Source organism: Gigantopelta aegis, chromosome 7, assembly GCF_016097555.1.
Source record: "Gigantopelta aegis isolate Gae_Host chromosome 7, Gae_host_genome, whole genome shotgun sequence".
Classification (NCBI taxonomy): Eukaryota; Metazoa; Mollusca; class Gastropoda; order Neomphalida; family Peltospiridae; genus Gigantopelta; species Gigantopelta aegis.
Window position 1 is genome coordinate 27003544 of NC_054705.1, and position 20385 is coordinate 27023928.

At 49.8% G+C, this 20385-nt stretch overlaps 1 protein-coding gene across 1 annotated transcript in view; it reads right to left on the reverse strand.

Moving 5' to 3' along the window:
• Positions 1-16077, reverse strand: part of LOC121378004 — a 40142-nt gene extending 24065 nt beyond the window's left edge. The window contains exons 1-5 of the mRNA XM_041506100.1: positions 15592-16077; positions 14356-14719; positions 9603-9721; positions 9106-9206; positions 6417-6478 (exon numbers count right to left, since the gene is read on the reverse strand). Coding sequence (XP_041362034.1) covers positions 6417-6478; positions 9106-9206; positions 9603-9721; positions 14356-14719; positions 15592-16077 — 1132 coding nt within the window. The remainder of the gene's footprint in view (positions 1-6416; positions 6479-9105; positions 9207-9602; positions 9722-14355; positions 14720-15591) is intronic.
• Between the last annotated feature and the right edge of the window lie 4308 nt (positions 16078-20385).

Sequence of the window (20385 nt, forward strand, 5' to 3'; positions counted from 1 at the left end):
ACCCCACAACCCCGTATCCTGATTTAGGTATTGAACCGGCTCTGACAACTGTCACACACCCCAACGCATACCCAGTTACATCACTGGAACTGGCCCTGCCTGCTGTCCATACCACAACCCCGTACCCAGTTCACATGCCTGAACTGGCCCTGCCTGCTGTCCACGCCCCAACCCCGTACCCAGTTTTCGCTCTTGAACCGGCCATGGCAGCTGCACACCACCCAAAAAAATACCCAGATAGAGGACTGGAACTGGCTCTGCCTGCTGTCCACACCCAATCACCATTCAAAGTTTATGCACTAGAACTGGCCCTGCCTGCTGTCCATGCCCCAACCCCGTACCCAGTTGGCATCCTAGAAGTGGCCCTGCCTGCTGTCCACGCCGGAACCCCGGAACCAGTTTTCACTCTTCAACCGAGCCTGGCAGCTACCATACACCCCAGCCTTAGTTATAGGACTGGAATCGGCCCTGATATCTGTCACACACCCCAACTCGATTCCCAGTTACATGACTGGAACTGGCCCTGCCTGCTGTCCATACCACAACCCCATACCTAGTTGGCATGCTAGAAGTGGCCCTGCCTACTGTCCACGCCCCAACCCAGTACCCCTTTTTTGCTCTTGAACCGGCCTTGGCAGCTGTCACACACCCCAACCCCATACGCAGATAGAGGACTGGAATTGGCCCTACCTGCTGTCCACCCACGAACCCCGTACCCAGTTAAGAGGACTCGAACCGGTCGTGCCTGCTGTCCACATCCCAACCCCGTACCCAGTTTTTGCTCTTGAACCGGCCCTGGCAGCTATTATACACTTCAATCCCATACCCAGTTGAATAATTGGAACTGGCCCTGCCTGCTGTCCACATCCCCAATCTCAGACCAAGAGATAGCTAGCACTGTAACTGGCCCTGCCTGCTATCCACACCGCAACCCTGTACCCAGTTAGTACGCTTGAACTGGCCCTGCCTGCTATCCACACCGCAACCCTGTACCCAGTTAGTACGCTTGAACTGGCCCTGCCTGCTGTCCACACCGCAACCCTGTACCCAGTTAGCACGCTTGAACTGGCCCTGCCTGCTGTCCACGCCCCAACTCCGTACCCAGTTTTTGCTCTTGAACCGACTATGACAGCTGTCACACACCCCAACCCCATACCCTGATAGAGGACTGGAACTGGCCCTACATTCTGTCCACAGTCCCAACCTGAGACCAAGTGAGACCATTCGAACTGGCTCTGCCTGCTGTCCATGCCTAAACCACGTAACAAGTTTTCTCTCTTGAAACGGACCTGCAAAGTACCATACACCCCTACCTCTTTCTCAGTTAAAGGACTGGAACCAGCTCTGGCAGCTGTCACACACCCCAACTGCATACCCAGATAGAGGACTGAAACTGGCCCTGCCTGCTGTCTACGCCCGATTCCGTACCCAGTTAAGAGGACTGGAACTGGCCCTGCATGCTGTCCACACCCAATCACTATGCACAGTTTACGCACTAGGACTGGCCTTGCCTGTTGTCCATGCCCCAACCCCGTATCCTGTTTTTGCTATTCTGGTATCTGTCACATACCCAACCCCTTACCCAGTTAGAGGACTGGAACTGGCCCTGCCTGCTTTCCACACCCAGTCACCATTCACAGCTTACAAACTAGAACTGGCCCTGCTTGTTCTGCACGTCCAAACCCCGTACCCAGTTTTCGCTCTTGAACCGGTCCTGGCAGCTATTATACACCTCAATCGCATACCCAGTTAAAGGACTGGAATTGGCCCTGCCTGCTGTCCACACCCCCAATCTCAAACCAAGTGAGAGCACTCTAATTGGCCCTGCCTGCTATTCACACTGCAAACCTGTACCCAGTTAGCACGCTTGAACTGGCCCTGACTGCTGTCCACACCCCAACCCCGTACCCAGTTTTCGCTCTTGTACTGGCCATAGCATCTGTCACACACCCCAACCCCATACACCTCAACCTCATACCCAGTAAAAGGACTGGAACTGTCCCTGCCTGCAGTGCACATTCCCAATCTCAGACCAAGTGAGAGCACTCGAACTGCTATCCACATCGCAACGCCGTACCCATTTAACACACTTGAACGTCCCAACCCCGTATCAAGTTTTCGGTCTTGAACTGGGACTGGCAGCTATCATACACGCCAACCCCGTACTCAGTTAAAGGACTGTAACTACCCCTGCCTACTGTCCACACCCTATCACCATTCACAGTTTACGTACTAGAACTGGCCCTGCCTGCTGTCCATGCCCCAACCCCGTACCCAGTTGGCATCCTAGAAGTGGCCCTGCATTCTGTCCACGCCCCAACCCCGTACCCACGTTTTGCTCTTGAACCGGCCTTGGCAGCTGTCAAACACCCCAACCCCATACGCAGATAGAGGACTGGAACTGGCCCTACCTGCTGTCCACACCCACAACCTGAGAACAAATGAGAGCACTCGAACTGACCCTGCCTACTGTCAACGGATGAACCCCGAAGCTAGTTAAGAGGACTGGAACTGGCCCTGCCTGCTGTCCACACCCAATCAACATTCACAGTTTACGCACTAGAACTGGCCCTGCCTGCTGTCCATGCCCCAAGCCATAATCCTATTTTCGCTATTGAACTGGCCCTGGCATCTGTCACACACCCCAACACCATACCCAGTTTGAGGACTGGAACTGTCCCTGCCTGCTGCCACACAAGCAACCCCGTACCCAGTTAGTATGCTAGAACTGGCCCTGCCAGCTGCCGATGTCCCAACCCCGTACCCAGTTTTCGCTCTTGAACCGCAGCTGGCAGGTATTGTACACCCCAACCTCATACCCAGTTAAAGGACTGGAACCAGCTCTGACATCTGTCACACACCCCAACCCCATTCCCAGTTACATGACTGGAACTGGTCCTGGCTGCTGTCCACACCTCAACTCTGTATCCTGTTTGCATACTAGAAGTGGCCCTGTCTGCTGTCCATGCCCCTAGCCATAATCCTGTTTTCGCTATTGAACTGGCCCTGGCATCTGTCACACACCCCAATCCCATACGCAGATAGAGGACTGGAACTGGTCCTACCTGCTGCCCACACCCCCGACCTGAGACCAAGTGAGAGCACTCAAACTGGTCCTGCCTGCTGTCCACCCCCGAACCCCGTACCCAGTTAAGAGGACTGGAACCGGTCATGCCTGCTGTCCACACCGAATCACCATTAACAGTTTACGCATTAGAACTGGTCCTGCGTGTTGTCCATGCCCCAACCACATATCCTGTTTTCGATATTGAATCGGCTCTGCCATCTGTCACACACGCTAACACCATACCCAGTTACAGGACAGGAACTGGCCCTGCCTGCTCTCCACACCCAAACACCATTCACAGTTTATACACTAGAACTGGCCCTGCACCACAAACCCGTACACAGTTGTCATGCTTGAACTGGCCCTGCCTGCTGTCCAAGGCCCAACGCCGTACCCAGTTTTCTCTCTTGGACAGGCAATGGCAGCTATTATACACCTCAATCCCATACCCAGTTAAAGGACTGGAACTGGCCTTACCTGCTGTCCACACCCCCAACCTGAGACCAAGTGAGAGCACTCAAACTGGTCCTGCCTGCTGTCCACCCCCGAACCCCATACCCAGTTAAGAGGACTGGAACTGTCCCTGCCTGCTGTCGACGTCCCAACCCCGTACCCAGTTTTCACTCTTGAACCGGAGCTTGCAGGTATCGTACACCCCAACCTCATACCCAGTTAAAGGACTAGAACTGCTATCCACACCGCAACTCCGTACCTATTTAACACGCTTGAACTGGCGGTGCCTGCTTTCGACTTCCCAACCCCGTACCAAGTTTTCGCTCTTGAACCGGGACTGGCAGCTATCATACACCCTTACCCCGTAATCAGTTAAAGGACTATAACTGCCCCTGCCTACTGTCCACACCTAATCACCATTGACAGTTTATACACTAGAATTGGCCCTGCCTGCTGTCCATGCCACTACCCCGTATCCTGTTTTAGCTATTGAACCGGCTCTGACATCTGACACACACCCCAACGCATACCCAGTTACATCACTGGAACTGGCCCTGCGTGCTGTCCATACCACAACCCCGTACCCAGTTCACATGCCTGAACTGGCCCTGCCTGCTGTCTAAGCCCCAACCCCGTACCCAGTTTTCGCTCTTGAACCGGCCATGGCAGGTGTCACACACCCCCAAAAAATACCCAGATAGAGGACTGGAACTGGCTCTGCCTGCTGTCACACACCCCAACCCCATACCCAGATAGAGGACTGGAACTGGCCCTACCTGCTGTCCACACCCCCAACCTTAGACCAAGTGAGAGCACTCGAACTGGCCCAGCTTGCTTTCCACGCCCGAACCCCGTACCCAGTTTTTGCACATGAACCGGGCCTGGCAGCTATCATACACTCCAACCTCATACCCGGTTAAAGGACTGGAACCGGCTCTGACATCTGTGACACAGCCCAACCCCATACCCAGTTACATGACTGGAACTGGCCCTTCCTGATGTCCACGCCCGAACCCCGTACCCAGTTTTTGCACTTGAACCGGGCCTGGCAGCTATCATACACTCCAACCTCATACCCGCTTAAAGGACTGGAACCGGCTCTGACATCTGTGACACAGCCCAACCCCATACCCAGTTACATGACTGGAACTGGCCCTGATGTTCACGCCCGAACCCCGTACCCAGTTAAGAGGACACCCAATCACCATTCACAGTTTACGCACTAGAACTGGCCCTGCATGCTGTCCATGCCCCAACCCTGTATCCTATTTTTGCTATTGAATCGGCCCTGGTATCTGTCACACACCCTAACACCATATGCAGTTACAGGACTGGAAAACTAGAACTGGCCCTGCACCACAACCCCATACACAGTTGGCATGCTTGAACTGACCCTGCCTGCTGTGCACGCCCCAACCCCGTACCCAGTTTTTGGACTTGAACCGGCCCTGGCAGCTGTCACACACCCCAACCACTTACCAGTTAGAGGACTGGAACTGGCCCTGCCTATTGTCCACACCTAATTACCATTCACAGCTTACAAACTAGAACTGGCCCTGCCTGCTGTCAACGTCCCAACCCCGTACCCAGTTTTCGCTCTTGATCCGGTCCTGGCAGCTATTATACACCTCAATCCCATTCCCAGTTAAAGGATTAGAACTGGCCCTACATGTTGTCCACACCCCCAACCTGAGACCAAGTGAGAGCACTTGAACTGGCCCTTCCTGCTGTCCACGCCGGAACCCCCGTAACCAGTTTTCACTCTTCAACCGAGCCTGGCAGCTACCATACACCCCAACCTCATACCCAGTTATAGGACTGGAACCGGCCCTGATATCTGTCACACACCCCAACTCGATTGCCAGTTACATGACTGGAACTGGCCCTGCCTGCTGTCCATACCACAACCCCATACCTAGTTGGCATGCTAGAAGTGTCCACGCCCCAACCCAGTACCCCTTTTTTGCTCTTGAACCGGCCTTGGCAGCTGTCACACACCCCAACCCCATACGCAGATAGAGGACTGTAACTGGCCCTGCCTGCTATCCACACCGCAACCCTGTACCCAGTTAGCACGCTTGAACTGGCCCTGCCTGCTGTCCACGCCCCAACCCCGTACGCAGTTTTCGCTCTTGAACCGGCAGTGGCAGCTATCATACATCCCAACCCCATACCCAGTTAAAGAAATGGAACTGGCCCTGCCTTATGTCCACACCCAATCACCATTCACAGTTTATGCACTAGAATTGGCCCTGCCTGAAGTCCATGCCACAACCACGTATCCTGTTTTCACTATTGCGCCGGTTCTAGGATCTGTCACACACCCCAACGCCATACCCAGTTACATGACTGGAACTGGCCCTGCCTGCTGTCCACGCCCCAACCCCGTACCCAGTTTTCGCTCTTGAACCGGCCATGGCAGCTGTCATACACCCCAACCCCATACCCAGATAGAGGACTGGAGCTGGCCCTGCCTGCTGTCCACACCCAATAACCATTAACAGTTTATACACTAGAACTGGCCCTGCACCACAACCTGATACACAGTTGTCACGCTTGAACTGGCCCTGCCTGCTGTCCACGTCCCAACCCCGCTAGTATACAGCTCAATCCCATACCCAGTTAAAGGACTGGTCCTGCCTGCTGTCCATGTCTGAATCCCGTACCCAGTTAAGAGGACTGTAACTGGCCCTGCCTGCTGTCCACACCCAATCACCATGCGCAGTTTACGCACTAGGACTGGCCCTGCCTGCTGTCCATGCCTCAACCCCGTATCCTGTTTTCGCTATTGAATCGGCCCTGGTATCTGTCACACACCCTAACACCATATCCAGTTACAGGACCGGAACTGGCCCTGCACCACAACCCCATACACAGTTGCCACGCTTGAACTGACCCTGCTTGCTGTCCACGCCCCAACCCTGTGCCCAGTTTTTGCACTTGAACCGGCCCTTGCAGCTGTCACACACCCAAACCCCTTACCCAGTTAGAGGACTGGAATTGGCCTGCCTGCTGTCCACACCCAATCACCATTCACAGCTTACAAACTAGAACTGGCTCTGCCTGCTGTCCATGTCCCAACCCCATACCCAGTTTTCGCTCTTGAACCGGTCCTGGCAGCTATTATACACCTCAATCGCATACCCAGTTAAAGGTCAAGAATTGTCCCTGCCAGCTGTCCACACCCCCAATCTCAGACCAAGTGAGAGCACTCTAACTGGCCCTGTCTGCTATCCACACCACAACCCCGTACCCAGTTATCACGCTTGAACTGGCCCTGACTGCTGTCCACGCCCCAACACTGTACCCAGTTTTTGCACTTGAACCGGCCCTGGCAGCTGCCACACACCCCAACCTCTTACCCAGTTAGAGGACTGGAACTGGCCCTGCCTGCTGTCCACCTCAAATCACCATTCACAGCTTACAAACTAGAACTGGCCCTGCCTGCTGTCCATGTTCCAAGCCCATACCCAGTTTTCGCTCTTGAACCAGTCCTGGCAGCTATTATACACCTCAATCGCATACCCAGTTAAAGGACAAGAATTGGCCCTGTCTGCTGTCCACACCCCCAATCTCAGACCAAGTGAGAGCACTCTAACTGGCTCTGCCTGCTATCCACATCGCAACCCCGTACCAGTTAGCACGCTTGAACTGGCCCTGACTGCTGTCCATGCCCCAACCCCGTTGTGACGGTACATGCTCTTAATTTCTTTTCAGCTGTGGCGATATTAATTGTTTGAAGGGCCGTGTGCAGTTCCAATATGCACTTAGCCCAGGTGGGCACCTTGTTACGTAAAACCTTCACGCAACCGTGCATCCCAATATGCACTTAGTCCAGCTGTGGAGGCCATGTGGCCAGTAGTTACGTAATACCTCCGCGAGTGCGGTTTTTACAACCGTGATTTTGGCGACTAGGCGTCATTGAGTCTGGCGATCTAAGAGAAAGATATGCCGCCTTGGTCGCTGTGGAATATCACTTGATAGGGGGAGGACCGCCTTGTACCCCCAGGTGATATTTGGATTTTTAATAAATAGCTAGGGTTTTAGAGATATCGGAGAGAAACATATTGGAAGGCGTCCAGGGGGAACGTTAGTCCATTTGGACTTGGTAATTATATATTTTCTGCTCTGTTGTACAACCTTGATGTGATCGATGTGACTTTAAATATTTTAATACTGTATTATACCAATATTATTTAGACGGTGCTGCCGGTCATCTGACGCAGTAATCTGTAGGCTCACTGTCCTAAATAATTATAAAAAGCTTAACCAGTCATCCTCGAGGACCTAGGTAAACTGTAGGTTATTGTCTTTATTGCGATAGGTACCAGTATTAATTCTGTGTTACAAGGTTACTCAATGAGTAGTAAGGGTTAATTAAAAATTAACCAGTTAGCAATAGAGTTGTAATTCCTTTATTAATTAAGTTCCCCTGGAAGCGTTTCTCATTATCACACGTCTGTGTGTTAGCGTTTCTCAATTATCACACGTGTGGGTGTTGTGTCACGGTGAAGTGATTAGCATATTGTGTAAACTAGACACCTAGAGATTAACTAATTAAGTGATCAGTTCTGGGTTGTTATTATTTATTGTTGTTAATTAACTACTGCGGCTGTACATTTGTCAGCGTAGGTTAATACAGATTCCAAATGTGTTTTTGTTGTGTTTTCTAGTGAACTAAACGTGCTATATTATATATACTTTATATAAGATCTTATCTCTGATCATACCTAAATGAGCCAGCGGGTTACAGAGAGATCTAATAGATATACAGTTAGGAGAGATATTTGGACAATCGTGTTTCATTCAGTTACGGGTATTATAGGATCCCCGTGACACCCGTACCCAGTTTTTGCACTTGAACCGGCCCTGGCAGCTGTCACACACCCCAACCCCTTACCCAGTTAGAGAACTGGAACTGGCCCTGCCTGCTGTCCTCACCCAATCACCATTACCAGCTTACAAACTAGAACTAGCCCTGCCTGCTGTCCACGTCCCAACCCATACCCAGTTTTCGCTCTTGAACCGGTCCTGGCAGCTATTATACACCTCAATCGCATACCCAGTTAAAGGACTGGAACTGGCCCTGCCTGCTGTCCACACCCAATCACCATTCACAGTTTATGCACTAGAATTGGCCCTGCCTGAAGTTCATGCCACAACCACGTATCCTGTTTTCACTATTGAGCCGGTTCTAGGATCTGTCACACACCCCAACCCCATACCCAATTACATGACTGGAACTGGCCCTGGCTGCTGTCCACACCACAACCCCATGATGTATGTCTACATGCTTGAACTGGCCCTGCCTGCTGTCCACGCCCCAACTACGTACCCAGTTTTCGCTCTTGAACCGGCCATGGCAGCTGTCACACACCCCAACCCCATACATAGATAGAGGACTCAAACTGACCCTACCTGCTGTCCATACCGGAACCCCGTAACCAGTTTTCACTCTTGAACCGGGCCTAGCAGGTACCATACACCCCAACTCATACCCAGTTAAAGGACTGGAACTGGCTATGACATCTGTCACACACTCCAACCCTATACCCAGTTACATGACTGGAACTGGCCCTACATACTGTCCACACTCCCAACCTGAGACCAAGTGAGAGAACTCGAACTGGCCCTGCCTGCTGTCCACGCCGGAACCCTGTAACCAGTTTTCACTCTTAAACTGGGACTGCAAGGTACCATACACTCCAACCTCATACTCAGTTAAAGGACTGGAACCGGCTCTGACAACTGTCACACACCCCAAACCCATACCCAGTTACATGACTGGAACTAGCCGTTCCTGCTATCCACACCACAACCCTGTACCCAGTTGGCATGCTAGAACTGGCCCTGCCTGCTGTCCACACCCAATCACCATTAAGGGTTTTCGCACTAGAACTGGCCCTTCACCACAACCCTATACATAGTTGGCACGCTTGAACTGGCCCTGCCTCCACGTCCCAACCTCGTAGCCAGTTTTCGCTCTTGAACCGGCCCTGGCACCTATTATACACCTCAACCCCATACCCAGTAAAAGGACTGAAACTGTCCCTGCCTGCTGTCCACACCCCCAATCTCTAACCAAGTGAGAGCTCTCGAACTGCTGTCCACACCGCAACTCCGTACGCATTGAACTGGCGGTGCCTGCTTTCAACGTCCCAACCCCATACCCAGTTTTCGCTCTAGAACCGGGACTGGCAGCTATCATACACCCCAACCTCATACCCAGTTAAAGGACTGTAACTGCCCCTGCCTACTGTCCACACCCAATCATCATTCACAGTTTATACACTAGAATTGGCCCTGCCTGATGTCCATGCCACAACCCCTTATCCTGTTTTAGCTATTGAGCCGGCTCTGACATCTGTCACACACCCCAACGCATACCCAGTTACATCACTGGAACTGGCCCTGCCTGCTGTCCATAACACAACCCCGTACCCAGTTCACATGCCTGAACTGGCCCTGCCTGCTGTCCAAGCCCCAACCCCGTACGCAGTTTTCGCACTTGAACTGGCCATGGCAGCTGTCACACACCCCAACCCCATACCCAGATAGAGGACTGGAACTGGCCCTACATGCTGTCCACACTCCCAACTTAAGACCAAGTGAGAGGACTGCAACTGGCCCTACCTGCTGTCCATGGCGGAACCGCGTAACCAGTTTTCACTCTTGAACCGGGCCTGGCAGGTACCATACACCCCAACCGCATACCCAGTTAAAGGACTGGAACCAGCCTTGACATCTGTCGCACACCCCAACCCCATACCCAGTTACATGATTGTAACTGGACCTGCCTGCTGTCCACACCACAACCCCGTACCTAGTTGGCATGCTAGAAGTGGCCCTGCCTGCTGTCCACGCCCCAACTCCGTATCCAGTTTTTGCTCTTGAACCGGCCTTGGCAGCGGTCACACACCCCAACCCCATATGCAGATAGTGGACTGGAACTGGCCCTACCTGCTGTGCACACCCCCAACCTGAGACCAAGTGAGAGCACTCGAACTGGTCCTGCCTGCTGTCCACCCCCGAACCCCGTACCCAGTTAAGAGGAATGAAACTGGTCCTGCCTGCTGTCCACACCGAATCACCATTAACAGTTTACGGACTAGAACTGGCCCTGCCTGCTGTCCATGCCCCAACCCCATATCCTGTTTTTGCTATTGAATCGGCCCTGCCATCTGTCACACACCCTAACGCCATACCCATTTACTGGACTAGAACTGGCCCTGCCTGCTGTCCACACCTAATCACCATTCACAGTTTATACACTAGAACTGGCCCTGCACCACAACCCCGTAAACAGTTGTCACGCTTGAACTGGCCCTGCCTGCTGTCCATGTCCCAACCCCGTAACCTGTTTTCGCTCTGGAACCGGCCCTGGCAGCTATTATACACCTCAATCCCATACCCAGTTAAAGGATTGGAACTAGCCCTGCCTGCTGTCCACACCCCCAATCTCATTCCAAGTGAGAGCACTAGAACTGGCACTGTCTGCTGTCCTTGCCCCAATCCTGTTTTTGCTTTTGAATCGGTCCTGTCAGCTGTCACACACCCCAACCCCATACCCAGATAGAGGACTGGAACTGGCCCTGCCTGCTGTCCACACGCCAACCCCGTACCCAGTTTTTGCTCTTGAACCGGCACTGGCAGCTATCATATAGCCCCCAACCCCATACCGAATTAAAGGACTGGAACTGGCCCTGCCTGCTATCCACACCGCAACTCCATACCCAGTAAAGACGCTTGAACTGGTGCTGCCTGCTTTCGACGTCCCAACCTTGTACCCAGTTTTCGCTCTTGAACCGGGACTGGCAGCTATCATACACCCCAACCTCAAACCCGTTAAAGGACTGTTGTCCACACCTAATCACCATTCACAGTTTATACACTAGAATTGGCCCTGCCTGCTGTCCATGCCACTACCGCGTATCCTGTTTTAGCTATTGAACCGGCTCTAACATCTGTCACACACCCCAACGCATACCCAGTACATCACTGGAACTGGCCCTGCCTGCTGTCCATGTCTCAGCCCTGTAACCTGTTTTCACTCTTGAACCGGCCCTGGCAGCTATTATATACCTCAATCCCATACCCAGTTAAAGGATTGGAACTAGCCCTGCCAGCTGTCCACACACCCAATCTCAGACCAAGTGAGAGCACTCTAATTGGCTCTGCCTGCTATCCACACCGCAACCCCGTACCCAATTTTCGTTCTTGAACCTACCCTGGCAGCTATCATACACCCCAACCCTATACCCAATTAAAGACTGGAACTGACCCTGCCTGCTGTCCACACCCAATCACCATTCACAGTTTACACACTAGAACTGGCCCTACACCACAACCCCGTACACAGTTTTCGCACTTGAACCGGCCCTGGCAGCTGTCACACACCCCAACCTCACACCCAGTTAGTGGACTGGAACTGGCCCTGCCTGCTGTCCACACTCCCAATGTCATTCCAAGTGAGAGCACTAGAACTGGCACTGTCTGCTGTCCATGCCCCAATCCTGTTTTTGCTTTTGAATCGGCCCTGACATCTATCACACACCCCAACACCATACCCAGTTACAGGTCTGGAAATGGCCATGACTGTTTTCGCTCTTAAACCGACCCTGGCAGCTATCATACACCCCAACCCGATACCTAATTAAAGGACATACACCCCAACCCCATACCCAGATAGAGGACTGGAACTGGTGCTACATGCTGTCCACACACCCAACCTGAGACCAATTGAGAGCAATCGAACTGGCTCTGCCTGCTGTCCATGCCCGAAACCCGTACCCAGTTAAGAGGACTGGAACTGGCCCTGCCTGCTGTCCACACTCCCAACCTGAGACCAAGTGAGAGAACTCGAACTGGCCCTGCCTGCTGTCAACGTCACAACCCCGTACCCAGTTTTGGTTCTTGAACCGGGACTGGCAGCTATCATACACCCCAACCCGATATCCAGTTACATGACTGGAAATGGCCCTGCCTGCTGTCCACACAAGAACCCCATATCCAGTTCACATGCTTGAACTGGCCCTGCCTGCTGTCCATGCCCCAACCCCATACCCAGATAGAGGACGGGAACTGGCACTACATGCTGTCCACACTCCCAACCTGAGACCAAGTGAGAGAATTTGAACTGGCCCTGCCTGCTGTCCACACCCGAACCCCGTACCCAGTTTTCACTCTTGAACAGGGCCTGACAGTTACTATACACCCCAACCGCATACCCAGTTAAAGGACTGGAACCGGCCTTGACATCTGTCACACTCCCCAACCCCATACCCAGTTACATGATTGGAACTGGACCTGCCTGCTGTCCACAACACAACCCCGTAGCCAGTTGGCATGCTAGAAGTGACCGTGCCTGCTGTCCACGCCCCAACCCCGTACCCAGTTTTCGCTCTTGAACCGGCCATGGCAGCTGTCACACACCCCAACCCCATACCCAGATAGAGGACTGGAACTGGCCCAACATGCTGTCCACACCCCCAACTTGAGAACAAGTGATAGCAAATGAACTGGCCCTGCCTCCTGTCCACACCTGATCTCCATACCCAGTTTTCGCTCTTGAACCGGGCCTGGCAGCTATCATACACCCCAACCCCATACCCAGTTAAAGGACTGGAACTGGCCCTGCCTGATTTCCACACCCAAACACCATTCACAGTTTATGCATTAGAACTTGCCCTGACTGTTGTCCACGCCCGAACCCCGTACCCACTTTTTACTCTTGAACCGGGCCTGGCAGCTACCATACCCCAACCCCATACCCAGTTAAAGGACTGGAACTGGCCCTGACATCTGTCACACACCCCAACCCATACCCAGTTACATGATTGGAACTGGCCCTGCCTGCTGTCCACACCACAACCCCGTACCCAGTTGGCATTGTAGAAGTGACCGTGCCTGCTGTCCACATCCCAACCCCGTACCCAGTTTTCGCTCTTGAACCGGGCCTGGCAGCTATCATACAACCCAGCCTCAAACCCGGTGAAAGGACTGCTGTCCACACCCAATCACCATACACACTTTATGCATTAGAAGTGGCCTGTCTGCTGGTCATGCACCAATCGCGTATTCTGTTTTGTCTATTTAACCGGCCCTGGCAGCTGTCACACACCCCAACCCCATACCCAGTTAGAGGACAGGAACTGACCCTGCCTGCTGTCCACACCCAATCACCATTCACAGCTTACGCACTAGAACTGGCCCTGCCTGTTGTCCACACCCCAACCCCGTACCCAGTTTTCGCTCTTGAACCGGGACTGGCAGCTATCATACACCCCAACCTCAAACCCATTAAAGGACTGTTGTCCACACCAAATCACCATGCACACTTTATGCACTAGAAGTGGCCCTGCCTGCTGTCCATGCACCAACCGTGTATTCTGTTTTGTCTATTGAACTGGCCCTGGCAGCTATCATACACCTCAACCCCATACTCAGTTAAAGGACTGGAACTGCCCCTGCCTGCTGTCCACACCCAATCACCATTCACAGTAAATGCACTAGAATTGGCCCTGCCTGCTGTCCATGCCAGGCAGGTCCAGTTCAAGCGTGCTAACAGGGTATGGGGCTGTGGTATGGATAGAAGGCAGGTCCATTTCGAGTGCTCTCACTTGGTATGAGTTTGGGGTGTGATGACAGTTGCCAGAGCTGGTTCAAGAGCGACAACTGCATATGGGGTTGGGGTGTGAACAGCAGGCAGGGCCAGTTCAAGTGCACTCACTGGGTACGGGGTTCAGGTGTAGACAGCTGTCATTGCCAGTTCAAGAGTGATAATTGGGTACGGAGTTGGTATCTGGACAGCATGCAGGGTCAGTTCAAGAGCTTACTCACTGGGTATGGGGTTGGAGAGTGGACAGCAGGCAGGGCCATTTCAAGTGCAAAAACTGAGTACGGGGTTGGGGTGTGAATAACAAGCAAGGTCGGGTCAAGTGCGCTCACTGGGTACAGGGTTGGGGTGTGGACAGCAGGCAGGGCCAGTTCAACACAGCTGATTGAGTATGGGGTTGGGGTGTGGACAGCTGTCAGAGGCTGTTCAAGAGTGACAACTGGGTACGGGGTTGTGGTGTTGACAGCTGTCAGAGCCTGTTCAAGAGTGACAACTGTGTACGGGGTTGGGGTGTGGACAGCTGTCAGAGCCTGTTCAAGAGTGACAAATGTGTATGGGGTTGGGGTGTGGACAGCTGTCAGAGCCTGTTCAAGAGTGACAACTGGGTACAGGGATGTGGTTTGAAGGTATCTCACCAGTATTGATTATAGATTGGTGACAATACAAACATAAAGCCAAGCACTGACGAAATTATTAACAGTAGGTGCTATGTATTACCTGACATGAAGAGAACAGCCTCTGTGACAGGATTTAAGGAAATAAAATTGATACTTCGCCATCTGCAACTTCAATTATCCAGACTCCTTGAGACAGGGGGTAATGGAGGGGAGGCAACTCTCGTTGAAAATATGTAACGCAGGCGCTGTAAAGAATGCATCTGTCAGTTTGATATGCCAAGATCAAGAGGCAATGTTACCCTTCCAAATTCTAAATTCTAAATTCGTTGCCTACACGTCTGTCATTGCCTGAAATAGCAGTGTGATCCCTGAACAGTAGGCAGGGCCAGTTCATGCTTATTCACTGGGTACGGGGTTGGAGACTGGACAGCAGGCAAGACCAGTTCAAGTGCAAAAACTGAGTACGGGGTTGGGGTGTGAACAACAACCAGGGCCGGGTCATGTGTGCTCACTGGGTACAGGGTTGGGGTGTGTGGACAGCTGGCAGGGCCAGTTCAAGAGTGAAATCTGGGTACGGGGTTGGTGTGTTGACAGCAGGTAGGGCCAGTTCTAGTGCGTAAATTGTGTATGGTGATGGGGCGTGGACAACAGGCAGGGCCAGTTCAAGCATACTAACAGAGTATGGGTTGTGGTTTGGATAGCAGGCAGGGCCATTTCGACTGCTGTCACTTGGTATGAGTTTGGGGTGTGTGGACAGCTGCCAGGGCTGGTTGAAGAGTGACAGTTGGGTACGGGGTTGGGGTGTGAACAGCAGGCAGGGCCAGTTCAAGCGCACTCACTGGGTACGGGTTTGGGGTGTAGACAGCTGCCATTGCCTGAAATAGCAGTGTGGTCCCTGAACAGTGGGCAGGGAAAGGGTCATGATTACTCACTGGGTACGGGGTTGGAGAGTGGACCATAGGCAGGGCCAGTTCATGATTACTCACTGGGTACGGGGTTGGAGAGTGGACCATAGGCAGGGCCAGTTCATGATTACTCACTGGGTACGGGGTTGGAGACTGGATCATAGGCAGGGCCAGTTCATGATTACTCACTGGGTACGGGGTTGGAGAGTGGACCATAGGCAGGGCCAGTTCATGATTACTCACTGGGTACGGGGTTGGAGAGTGGACCATAGGCAGGGCCAGTTCATGATTACTCACTGGGTACGGGGTTGGAGAGTGGACCATAGGCAGGGCCAGTTCAAGTGCAAAAACTGAGTATGGGGTTGGGGTGTGAACAACAAGCAGGGCCGGGTCAAGAGCACTCACTGGGTAAGAAGACATGGACGAGACATGGACCTGGGATAATGACTGTTTTATTGTATAATTTGTTATGTCCTGCTTCTTAAAAGGCAACAAGGTTTGGGTGAGACAGGTTAATGACTGTTTTATTGTATAATTTGTTACGTCCTACCCTTTTAAATGTAAGAAGGTTTGGGAGAGCAACAGGGAGCTGGGTTAATGACTGTTTATTGTGTAATGTGTTACCTCCTGATCTTTGAAATGTAAGCAGGCTGGTTAGAGACAGGGAGCTGAGTTAGTTGCAGTTTTATTGTGCAATACGTTATGTCCTGTCCTTCAAAAGGTCAGAAACGTGGGGAGATTCTCCTATCTGGCTTACTGTGTGGGTTTTGTTGTTTGTAATTTGAGACAGGGATCTGGTTTAATTGTAGTTTTTGTGTATAATTTGTTACACTTAAAACGTAAGAAAGTTGGGGAGAGGGCTAATCACTGTTTTAATGTGGAATTTGTTAAGTCTCAACACTTAAAAAGTAAGAAGACTGGTGGAAAATAGGGAGCTGGGTTAAAGTGTTTTATTGTGTCATATGTTAGGTACCAATCTTTAAAACATCCTAATGTTGGTGAGAAACATATGGATCAGGGATAATGACTGTTTTATTCTGTAATTTTTATGTTCTGCCCTTTCAAATGAAAGAAAGGCTGGGGAGAGACAGGGAGCTGGGTTGAGGACTATTTTATTGTGGAATTTGTTACGTCGTGCCCTTTTAAACGTAAAAAGGTTGAGGAGAGAGATGGGGAACTAGGTTAATGACTATTTTATTGTTTAATGCTTTAATTCTCGACATTAAGACATGGACGAGACATGGAGCTGGGATAAAAAGGCAAGAAGGTTTGAGTGAGACAGGTTAATGACTGTTTTATTGTGTAATTTGTCACAACCTAGTGTTTGGGTGAGACAGGTTAATGACTGTTGTATTGTGTAATTTGTCACAACCTTGTGTTTGGGTGAGACAGGTTAATGACTGTTGTATTGTGTAACTTGTCACAACCTAGTGTTTGGGTGAGACAGGTTAATGACTGTTGTATTGTGTAACTTGTCACAACCTAGTGTTTGGGTGAGACAGGTTAATGACTGTTGTATTGTGTAACTTGTCACAACCTAGTGTTTGGGTGAGACAGGTTAATGACTGTTGTATTGTGTAACTTGTCACAACCTAGTGTTTGGGTGAGACAGGTTAATGACTGTTGTATTGTGTAACTTGTCACAACCTAGTGTTTGGGTGAGACAGGTTAATGACTGTTGTATTGTGTAACTTGTCACAACCTAGTGTTTGGGTGAGACAGGTTAATGACTGTTGTATTGTGTAACTTGTCACAACCTAGTGTTTGGGTGAGACAGGTTAATGACTGTTGTATTGTGTAATTTGTCACAACCTAGTGTTTGGGTGAGACAGGTTAATGACTGTTTTATTGTGTAATTTGTCACAACCTAGTGTTTGAAACGTAAGAAGCCTGGGAAGAGAGCGGGAGCTGTGCTATTGTGAAAGTTCCTATGTCCGACATTTTCAAATGAAAGAAAGGCTGGCAAGAGACAGTGAGCTGGGTTAATGACTGTTTTATTGTGTAATTTGTCAAACGTAAGCATGCTGGCAAGAGACAGGGAGGTAGGTTAGTTACTCTTTTTTGTGCAATTCGTTACATCCCGACCTTAAAACGTAAGAAGGCTTGGTAGAAACAGGTTTCTAGGGGTAGTTACTGTTTTAATGTGCAATTTGTATATTCTGTCCTTTAAAATGTAAGACACCTTGGGAGATTCCGGGATCTGGCTTACCAAGGTTTTTATGTTTTTTAGCTTTCAACAGTTACAAAGTAAGAAGGCTGGTGGAAAATAGGGAGCTGGGTTAAAGTGTTTCATTGTGTCATATGTTAGGTACCAATCTTTAAAACGTCATAAGGTTGGGGAGAGACATGGATCAGGGATAATGACTGTTTTCTTCTGTAATTTGTTATGTCCCACCCTTTCAAGGGTAAGAAAAGCTGGGGAGAGACAAGGATCAGGGTTTCTAACTATTTTATTCTGTAATTTGCTATGTTCTGCCTTTTAAATGTGAGAAGGCTGGGGAGAGAGGGAGCTGGGTTAGTGATTGTTTTATTTTGTAATTTGTTACATCCCTATCGTTGAAAAGTAAGCAGCCTGGAAAGAGACAGGATGCTGGGTTAGTTACGTTTTTTTTAATGCAATTCATTACATCCCAACGTTATAACTAGGCTTGGGAGAAATGGGTGTCTGAGTTAGTTATTATTTTAATGTGCAATATGTTACGTCACTTTAGAAGCCTGGGGAGACTCAGGGATCTGGCTAACTGAGTGGGTTTTTTGTGTGTGTGTAATCAGAGTTTTTGTATGTAATTTGTCACGACACTTAAAATGATTTGAGACAGTGAGCTGCGTTAGTTGTGTTCTATTTTGCAACGTAAGAGCGGTGAGAAGACACAGTGAGCTGGGTTAATGACTATTTTATTGTGCAACTTGTTACGTCCAGCCCTTAAAAGCGTAACAAGATTGGTGAGAGAGAGAGAGAGAGAGAGAGAGAGAGAGAGAGAGAGAGAGAGAGAGAGAGAGAGAGAGAGAGAGAGAGAGAGAGAGAGAGAGAGAGAGAGAGAGGTGAAAATGGCTTAATTACTTGTTTTCTGTATAATTTGTTACGTCACAACCTTTAAAATGAAAGAAAGGCTGGGAAGAGACATGGCGCTGGGACAGTGATTGTTTCATTGTGTATTTTTTATGTTCTGTCCTTTCAAACTAAAGATAGGCCAGGGTAAGACAAGGAGCTGGGTTCATGACTGGGTGTTTTTTTCGTGTAATTTGTTACATTTGTCCTTTCAAATGAAAGAAAGGCTGGGGAGAGACAGGGAGCTGGGTTGATGACTGTTTTATTGTGGAATTTGTTACGTTGTGCCCTTTTAAACGTAGGAAGATTGGGGAGAGAGACAAGGAACTAGGTTAATGACTATTTTATTGTGTAATGTTTTAATTGTCGACCTATGATACATAAGAAGACATGGACGAGACATAGACCTGGGATAATGACTGTTTTATTGTGTAATTTGTTACGTCCCGCTCCTTAAAAGGCAACAAGGTTTGGGTGAGACAGGTTAATGACTGTTTTATTGTGTAATTTGTTACAACCTAGTGTTTGAAACGTAAGAAGCCTGGGAAGAGAGAGGGAGCTGATTGGTTTATTGTGTAATTTGTCAAAACTTGATCTTTGAAACGTAAGAAGGCTGGCAAGAGACAGGGAGCTGAGTTAGTTGCTCTTTTATTGTGCAATTCGTTACATCCTGAACTTAAAAGATAAGAAGGCTTGGTAGAAACAGGTGTCTGGGTTACGTCATTTGTATATCCTGTCCTTTAAAATGTAAGACGCCTTGGGAGATTTTTTTTGTGTGTAATTTCAAACAAGGAGCTGATCATAGTTTTTGTGTATAATTTGTTACACTTAAAACGTAAGAAGGCGAGGGAGAGACATGGAGTAGGGTTAGTCACTGTTTTATTGTGGAATTTGTTACATCTCGACCCTTAAAAAGTAAGGCTGTGGAGAAACAGGGTTAAAGAGTGTTTTATTGTGTCATACATTATGTACCAACCCTTAAAACGTAAGAAGGCTGCGGAGAGATATTGATCAAGGATAATAACTGTTTTATTGTGAAATTTGTTATGTCCCGCCCTTTCAAGGGAAAGAAATGCTGGGGAGAGACAAGGATCTGGGTTTATGACTATATTGTTATGTAATTTGCTACGTTCTGTCTTTTAAAATGTAAGATGGCTGTGGAGAGACAGGGAGATTAGTTTATGACTGTTTTATTGTATAATTCGTTACGTCCTACCCTTTTAAACATAAGAAGGCTGGGAAGAGAGACAGGGAGCTGGGTTAATGACTGTTTATTGTGTAATTTGTTACCTTCCAATCTTTGAAACATAAGCAGGCTGGGTAGAAACAAGCAGCTGGGTTAGTTGAGGTTTTATTGTGCAATTTGTTACGTCCTGTCCTTTAAAACATAAGAAGCCTGGGGAGATTCACTGATCTGGCTTACTGTGTGTGTTTTTTGTGTATAATTTGAGACAGGGAACTGGTTTAATGATAGTTTTTGTGTATACTTTGTTACACTTAAAACATAAGAAGGCTGGGGAGAAGGTTAATCACTATTTTAATGTGGAATTTGTTACGTCTCAACACTTAAAAATTAAGAAGGCTGGTGGAAAATAGGGAGCTGGGTTAAAGTGTTTTATTGTGTCATATGTTATGTACCAACCTTTAAAACGTTCCAAGATTGGGGAGAGACATGGATC